The 8,985-nt window shown below is 38.9% G+C and overlaps 1 protein-coding gene across 1 annotated transcript in view; it reads right to left on the bottom strand.

Annotated features, from left to right (window-relative positions):
* Positions 1-3,559, bottom strand: part of CD2AP (CD2 associated protein) — a 61,125-nt gene extending 57,566 nt beyond the window's left edge. Inside the window, exons 1-2 of the mRNA XM_085320327.1 lie at positions 3,490-3,559; positions 1,511-1,671 (exon numbers count right to left, since the gene is read on the bottom strand). Of these exons, the coding sequence (XP_085176453.1) occupies positions 1,511-1,671; positions 3,490-3,529 (201 nt within the window). The 5' untranslated portion in view covers positions 3,530-3,559. The remainder of the gene's footprint in view (positions 1-1,510; positions 1,672-3,489) is intronic.
* Between the last annotated feature and the right edge of the window lie 5,426 nt (positions 3,560-8,985).

Genomic DNA, 8,985 nt, shown 5'->3' with positions numbered 1-8,985 from the left:
CAGAGGTCCCTTCCAACCTTACTGATTCTATGATTCTATGAAAGAGCCTTGTCTAATACTTTCTTCCTATACAGCACTTCCACGCTCTCCATTGACCTGATGGCTTCTACGGGTGTAGATTTTTTTTTTTAAAAAAATATTTTTTAAAAATCAAGTATATCATCAATAGCATAAAAACAGCACTTACAGCAAAATTAAGTTACATTTATAAAGAGCTCTAAATCTAAAGCAGAGTTTGAGCTAAACTACAAAGTGCAAACAAGTTAAATATACAAGTGAAAGGCATTCTACAAATTCATTCTCTGTAAAAGACCCTCACTGTAAATCTACTGGATTACTTCCAGTAGTACTGTTTTAAAAGACAAATTTGAATCTCCCAGTAGTAAGCYAAAAGTAAGTAATTTTTTGCTTTTTTCAACAAGTTGAACAGAGAAATTGTCAAATTTAATAAATGTAAGTATAAAAAGAAGTTTGTAGCGCCTTGGACAAGTTTTCATTTGTGTTAAAAACACCAAAGCATCACAGTAAGATGAAATATTATACCTATTCTTTGCAGACTTCTTTATTGTAACTAACACTCTTACCTAGAAATAGCCAGATGCTCAATGCTAGATTTACGAAACTACTCAGAAAATAGAAAAAAAACTGTGGAAGTTGCAAACAAGAACTTTAAAATTAGGCAGTTTCCTTCCCCGCCCACACCCCAAGCACATACAATAAATACAAAAGGTTAAATAAAAGACTTAAGAAGTAATTTCACAGTGGTAGATAATCGTTGCTAGCAATGAGCTAAATCTAGATCCCAGAAAAGAGGTCATATTCAGGGTGAAGAGGATTTTAATCTGAAGTACATACTACGCTGCAGTCCAGAAGACTACTTACACACTGTTTCTTTTTCAGACATTTGTTCCTGACACTCGGTTCACCTGTTCAGGAAATCAAACCAGCTGAAAAATAACCTGCCTTCATATAGTTACCCTTCAGCTGGACCTATTCCCTGATCTGGCCTTTTGCAAGGTCATACAGGAGACAGCGCCAGCACTGAGCAGTCGAGGAAAGCAAGAGCAGGATTGCATCTTCTAAGAGAACAGCTTCAACCCATACTGAAGTGACCACATAACCACAACTTGAGGATGCAGTTTCTCATTACAGCTGAGCTGATTGAACCATGACGCCACTTTCTCTGCTCTCCCTTGACCTAATGGCTTCTACAGGTGTAGTTTTTGTTTGTTTGTTTGATTGATTTTTTTAAAATCAGCTTATCTTACTAAAGCAGGTCACCATGGCTACATAATACAGCCCAAAAGAAATGCTTAGGTGAATATAAACAGCACAACTTATTGGGGTGAGGGGGGAAGCTTTCAAACACATACTAAAGAAAATAAAAAGTATTCCAGTAAAAATGCAACAAAAAACTCATCTTGCTACAAATGCAACTTAAATGTATTTATAACGATTTCAATAATAGGCTACTATTATTACAGTAAAAACAAGTCAATGCAGAACTCACCTTCACAAAATTGTCAGGGAACATGCCCCTTTTGCCATTTAGCTCCCCTTCTAACCATCCTTCTTCTTCTAACTTTTTCACATTCCTGATGATTTCCCCAACTCGAATCGTTAACTCATCATCATGCACTGCATCATAGTCATACTCCACGATATAGTCCACTGAAGAAAAAGAAAAAATACAGTGAATATTATTCAAACATATGGTAATATATAAGTTCAAAGCCACACATACACTAAAAGGCAGACCTAAGAACAAATGCTACATTTCCCTTATAACAATACAGTTCAAGAGGGAAAAAYTAATGGAAAAAAATAGTGGACAAACTCATCTATTAGAATAATGCTAGAAAAATGACCCAGGATTTTTCTTATTGGCAGGGCTTCGGGTTGGGAGGCAGGTAGGGAAATAGGAGTTTACTCAGCAAAGCATAGCAATATATTTACATGCTTTTGCATCTGTTGCACAAAATCCATTAGAGGATCCATGAGAGTCRCTTGCTTAAGGCTTGTTTGGCAGTAAGGACTCATTTGTTCATCAAGAAATTCTGTTCRTGCCAGGAATTTCCACAAACCTGCAGTAATCAGGTTTCCCTTTCACTCAAATCCAGTCAGATAAACAGGCAATAYGAAACCTAGCAAAGTTGTCCCTGAAGCCTCTGACTCTTCTGCAGATCACAGCATGTATGAACAAAGAGGAGAGCGTAATAGAGTTAAAAAGATTGATACTCCGAACAGCTGAAGAGGTTTCTTCCCAGATTATTCCTTGTTTTACCAGGGCATAACAACATCCATCAATTAATTCACAATTAAGGAATCAAATGCAAGAAAGTATACTGAACTTCAAATCCATTAAAATTTACAGTTCTTACATACAGATAGTTTTATCAAAAGCAMTGCTGAATACATTTTCCAACGTAACATTTATCCCTTTACTGCCAACACACGAAGTCTGAAAATCATTGTTAAAAAACAGAACTACATGATGGTGCAACAAATATAACAGAAGCTAGAATAACAGATATATAACAGAAGCCAGTCAAATATAAACATGAAAAGCTAGATTTTTTTTTTTTGCCTTTTTTTCCCTATAGCTATTTTGATAATTTTTTTTTTAGACATAGTTACCTGTTGACGATACACACTTTGGAACTCCTATTGTACATATTTTTATAGTGTATACATTTATTTTTGCCAAACTTTCTCTAAGCTTGCTTCAAATCATCATATTTTTCTTCCACTACTGCCTGGAGCAAGCACAGTACTTTTATCTTGCTGCTGCCCAGAATTGCTTTTTCCTGAGTGACTGACATAAAATACTGCTGAACAGATAGGAAAGCCTGACAGCCACAAATCATAAAGACCATAGCCATTTATCAACTTCAGTTTGAAAATGAAAATGTCATCTTCCAACCAATTCAACTGAACCACTTTGGAAACCTACTGATAAATAAAAAGGTAAGAAGTAGCAATGTAAAACATCTCTCAAGACAAAACTGTCCTATAACCTGTATATTGAAATCTGGCATCTGTTAATATATTTAAAAATCCAGTTTACACAGTTAAATGTGGAAAACTGATCAGAGTACAGGGGGAGTCACTGTAACTCCATACAGCATTGCTGATGATGATCCAGACTGCCAAACACCTGATCCTTTTTCCACAGGAGAGTCTGAAGTAGGTAATCACAACCACACTGTGTTAACACAAATTATTTATTTTGAAAGTCTCTTTATTTCCTTGAGGGAGTATTTCTATATTTGTGCTCGAAATACACAGAACATTCATTTTGGTCAACTTCCCAGACTGTAAAGCACAGGCTGTGTCATGCCAACAACTGCAGAAAGTCTCTGCGGTCCACTGACAAAAGCAGCAAATGGATACCAATTTTTTAACCGTTGAAATTTAGATGCCAAAATTTCTCTTGCATTCTTCAGCTACACCCAACCTCATTTTTATGAATACATATACAGAACAGACCTAAACTCTTCTCTTTTTCCTGAGAAGTCGGAGAGGTCATGGGAAATGTCAAGAGATTTTCATCCCGTGTATTTTTCTAGAAAAGGCATAAAAACAGCATGAAGCTACTTACACCTCCAGTACATACTCCTCATGAGGAACACTTCCCATTTTCGCTTTTCAGCCTCAGCAAGTTGCCATTAGATGAACTGATCAGGTAAGTTAGAGGGCTGGGCAATGGGCAGGAAACTGTTCAACTACCAAAACAGTCCAGTAACTGAATGAACTAAGATTCTGAAAGCTGTTCAGGTGCAGCAGAATATCTCAGCAACACAAACTACCAAAAACACCTATCCTACTTCCCCTCCACCCTTTACGCAATTATCTCAGCTCCAATCCAACTCAAAGTAATATTGTCACTTAAAAGTCCATAGTGACAGTTTTACACTAAAAAAAAAAAAAAAAAAAAAAAAAAAAAAAAAAGCCTGCTCAAGTTTGAGCGTAAACACTGTGAGATTAACTGTGTTTTTCCTGCACATCCAAGGAGGTCCAAAGCTCATCTGAGAGCAAGACAACATTTTCCTAGGCTGCCTGAGACTGTGGAAAGAGTATTCATAGGTGGTACAGGCTATTATGGACCTCTTCCTGCTCCGTGTACAAAGTATTTCTTTATCCCAGACCTCTAATAACACTGTTTTAGTAAGAAACCAAAAATAAATATTAGATGCCACCTCACACATGCTTCAAGCTTTGGAAAGAGGTTTAAAAAAAAGAAAGAAAGAAAGAAAGAAAGAAAGAAAAAGAAAAAGAATGACATGCCAGGTCAGTCAGGTTGATTATGATATTACAGAAAATAATTTACAGTAGAGACCACAAGAACTGCTATAGAACTGATTTAGAAACACAGGACTAGGTCCAGTGCTCTGACAGCAGACAAGGAGCGGGAAGCTCTGTCTGACAAAGCATCAGAGCCAGCTGAGCCTGAACCATGCAAAAGCCTCAGGAGGAAGCAGCCAGAGGCAGTAGGTGACCATCCTGTGGGAGATGGATGTCTCCACCTGTGATCTGACTTCTTGTCTGTCCAGGCAGTTTTGCTSTTTGCTGGTTCAGATCTGGGACATTGTGGAGAAACTGTCAAGGCTTGTCCATCCCTCAGACTAGTACCTCCTGCTGCTCCTCCATGTGGGTGAGCTTTTCACTTGGCTCTCCAGTGCAAAAACAAAATAGATATACTGGAGCGAGTCCAGCAAAGGGCCATGAAGGTGATTAAGAGACTGGAGTATTTGGCATATTAGGAAAGGATGAGAGATTGATCAAGTCAACTCAAATCTTTACCTTAGGTGGTACCTTTCTGTCATCTAACCATGACAGTTTTTAGACAGAGCATTCAATGGAATTAGAGAATTCCCAAAGGGTGATATTTTGAGTTTTTTTGCCCCCCCCCCCCTTTTTTGAGGGGAGAGTTGAAAAGGAAGGAGGAGACTGGTTCAATCAATAACATTAAGTAAAAAAATACTAATTGGGCATCTTCTGGGGAAAGGTGGTTATAGAAGGCTTTATGGTAGTGTTCTGTCCAGCCTTTGGTTTCAAGTAAGACGAAGACCTGACTAATAAAACAGACCAAACTCTTCAAAGCCCACCAGCATTGTCAACCACTACAGGCTTATTTCCAATGGCAGAAGTGAAACGTGCCCAATATAGCACAACTTCYTCCTTGATAAAATAGCAGGTGTTATTAGCCAATCCAGTAACGTAGCCTGCACGGTGCTGCACRGTTACTGCAAGCACAGGTGAACACTCCACTTGTCTAAGAGCTACACAATGAGCTCTTCTGCCAGCCCTACCACGAAGCCCATGCAGAAGGCAGGCCTATGGATGACCACTATTGCATAAAGAYTATCTTTCCTTGATTTTAAACAGAGTAAGTCTTCAGCTCCTCAAAATTCTCTCTAACGTTSGCTAATATAGACAGCTATGGCTTCCTAGGACCCCTATGGGGGTGGGGGGGGAAAGAAGAAGGGAAATCAAGGACTAGAATAGAAAGTATATTGAAATTACAGAAAATATATGCCTGTGTCTTCAGTAGAAATTACCAAGTGTCAGATACTGTCATCCAGCATAGAGTACAATTTCACATTTCTGGGACGTTGTTCAAGATACTACAATACTGTCAGAACTGTTACCTTTCTGTAATAGCAATAAATCCCTTGCAAAACTCATTTAATGGCTTTAAAAGGAAGAATCATTGGTGAAATGACTGAAATCCTTGCATAAAACACTTATTCAGGAAGTCTTGCTGAAATATTTAGCGGACCTGGAGGGACTGGGTCTAGCATCAACTCACAAAGAACATGAATTGCATGCTGTACTCCACGAATATTTCTTCATCTGAACTGACCCAAAACATGCCTGAAAAGTCATTTACTGGAATACGAAGCCTGGGAAGCTGTGTGGCCTCCAGAAGCGTTTTGCCAGAACTTCAGTTAAGACAGAAACAGAGATTTTACCTTTCACATTTATCATAACTGACACTCACAAGGTACCTGAAACAAACTTTACCATGCTGTTGTTTTCACTTACATAACTCTCATAAGAAACAAGTTTTATCTCTCAAACTAAACAAACATTTTAAGCATCACATATGGATATTCACATAGAGAATTACAAAAGTATTTTAATTTTATAGCAGCCATAAGCACAATCCTAGTATTTTAACTATCACTCAACTCTTTACAACCAAATCAAAAACAGTTGTTGGACTGAAGGAGAAAGCTCACTTACACCAATCATTACCAGAGCTTAAATTTTTTTKGTGGTACAGATGTGAGTACGGTTTTCCCTCACACTAAGCAGGTAGATGCCCCACATCTCCCATTTTTTGGGAAACCACTCAGACTACTGAGTGCAAAATTCTCCTCTTGCATTTTTATGCAAAAAGGTATGCACTTCCCTTCCTTCCAGTAAGCATCATCCTGAGAACAAGCCTAGACATAATCGATCTTGAGCAGATGACCCCATACAGTATTTCCACCTACCTTCCTTCCGACGGCATCCAAGAGAGCCACATCATTAGTGCAAAGAGGGAAACTTGTAAAGTTTTATCACCACAGCATTTTAAGCCAGGGATGCCACAACCTCCTACATGCCCAGTGATGTGGTACCCTCCTCCTGCTTTACACTGAAAGTAGTACTTCTTTAAACTCTGGTAAGCCAGATCAGGAAAACAGGCCAAGAAAAAAGTTTTTAGTGCCAACTTTCCACAAGTTTATCTGCCTAAAATGATTCACTGCGGGGTTAGAGGAGGAGGATCACATCAAAAMTGACCTAGGTCAGTATCGACATCATTACTACAGTCAAGATCAGGAGTGCACTTTTAAGTGAATCTCCAAATTACCCTCATTTACTATGCCTTGGTTCACAATGTGGAGCACTCTCACAGAAATTAAGCTGGATACCTTTTCAATGAAATTAAATCAGAGATGTGTGTCCCAGCAGCACCCTTAATACACTCTAATTAACAGGCATTAAGTTCACAGAACCAGACTAGAACTAGGATGAAATAAAAACACCCAAAACATGTCTCCAGTACCAGTTGTCTCTCTCTACAGATCCATCTTTTTTGCCTTTCTCTACTCATTGCTTTGCACCTATCCAAAAGCCGCCATGAAACCACATGCTAAAATAATGTGTAAACAAGGCAAGTTGACAGGAATCCAATAGTCTTTCATTTAAGGCACTGGGTTCCAAGCTATTCAGGAACTGAACAGGGAAGGAGTATACTTAACTAGAAGAGACCATATAGTCTACCTGGTTCACAATACAGTGAACTGTGTCCTTCAACAAGTCCATGAGTTTAGGTCATGCTACCTGGAGTAGCAAATGTTTCAATTGAGCAGAGCTATCTCCTTCATACTCCATGGGGAAGACTCACGGAACAACTGCAGSACTGCAGTTCTCAGAGCGGCACTCCTGAGTGGTTCTCATGAGGACTACTTAAAGCATTAAGTGTCTAAGACTTAATAAAGTCTTAGACACTTAAAGACACATAAAGACTAAGATGTTCTGCCTTCAGGACAGCTCAAAAGGAAATCCAACACTGGCGTACCGCCTCTGAAATGCCAATGACACATAACAGAGCCATTCCCACCTGGGTCTGCTCCAAGGGAGCTATACTAGTCATGCCACCGTCAGTCCTCATAAAGAGCACCACAGTGAAGCAGTAACACAGCTTCCTGTTCCTGAAGCAACAAGCAGCTTCTGCCACAAGGAAGGGATAAGGCAAAGGAAGCACTTCTGCCTTAAGGTTGGTCTAATATATCCAAGTATTGACTTAAAAGTCTCGTTCCAAACAAATTGCCACAGCTACCAGATTTTTTTTCCATTAATTTACAGGTTTTTAATTTAAAAAAGTCAATTAAATTGAAAGATTTTCATGCCATTCTAGCTACATTCTATTTAAATATATACAGTTAACTCCCAAATAGCTGTGAGCTTATCTCAGTTGTAGATTATTCAAAGACATGGAACCTTGATCTGTAGAACTTATTAGTTCAGGTGCTGAGCAAACAAATACTGCTTTCAAGCAATACAGACACCTCCAATGTGCTATTAGACTCAAGCAGAATCTACATAAAATTAGCTCAGCTGTGTCAACTCAAACTCCAGAAGCACTGCGAAAACCCTGCAGATATCTGACCAGGGACTTAAGTTTGRATCCGAGTTGGATTTGCTCCATGCAGAGCAATAGCCGCCTTATTCAGTCCAAAACACTCCAGGCGTCAGAGGGCTTATTAGCTTAGGTGCAGCTTTTGATGGAAATGGTGTGCTGATGCCACACTGAGAGTCGGAYTGAATTCTAAACAACCCCATGAGACCTCCCTGCACTTTTCAGTTTTCTGGCACAAGAGCTCAGTGGCCAGAGCATAGTCCCAGCCTGAGCTCGCATTCACGCACTGTTGTGCCTGAACCAGTAAACCTCCAATAGTAGGGATGACTGTGCAAAGACAAGCCACCATCTCTTGGAAACAATATAGTCAGTCATCACTGAACTGAAAATAGTAAGTTTACATACCCACATCGGCCTTGTTACAGTGAAGACATAATGTGAGGTCTGTACAACCATGTAAACTAAAGCAAAACTTTCAGTTCATTCTTGCTTCTCAAGATTTCACCTTAAGCCTTGCACCTTAGCTAATACCCCAAAMTGTAGGTTTCTGGACGGCTAAGTCCTCCAACTCCAACCATGGCTTCCTGTATCAGCCAAAAAAGTCATTCTTATTAAAAAAAAACTCAAAAAAAAAAAAATCCTTTCAACCACAGACTGTAGTGAATCTTACCAAGAAAACATTCTCCAGGAATTCAGTAAATCCTTTACATTACAAGCCATCACAAAAAGCCATTGAATATGTGATGGTTTACAAAATTAGTTATCAGCTTAGTAAGTACCTTTCACTGCTTATAGTAAAGGTATTTTATACTGTTCTATCGACAGTTTTCAGAATTGAAATAAATGAAATT

Source organism: Rhea americana, unplaced genomic scaffold (assembly GCF_003343005.1).
Source record: "Rhea americana isolate MKP2758 unplaced genomic scaffold, rheAme1 scaffold_63, whole genome shotgun sequence".
Taxonomy (NCBI): Eukaryota; Metazoa; Chordata; class Aves; order Rheiformes; family Rheidae; genus Rhea; species Rhea americana.
The sequence above is the reverse complement of the archived record's forward strand: the minus strand, read 5'-3'. Positions and strand labels throughout refer to the sequence as shown.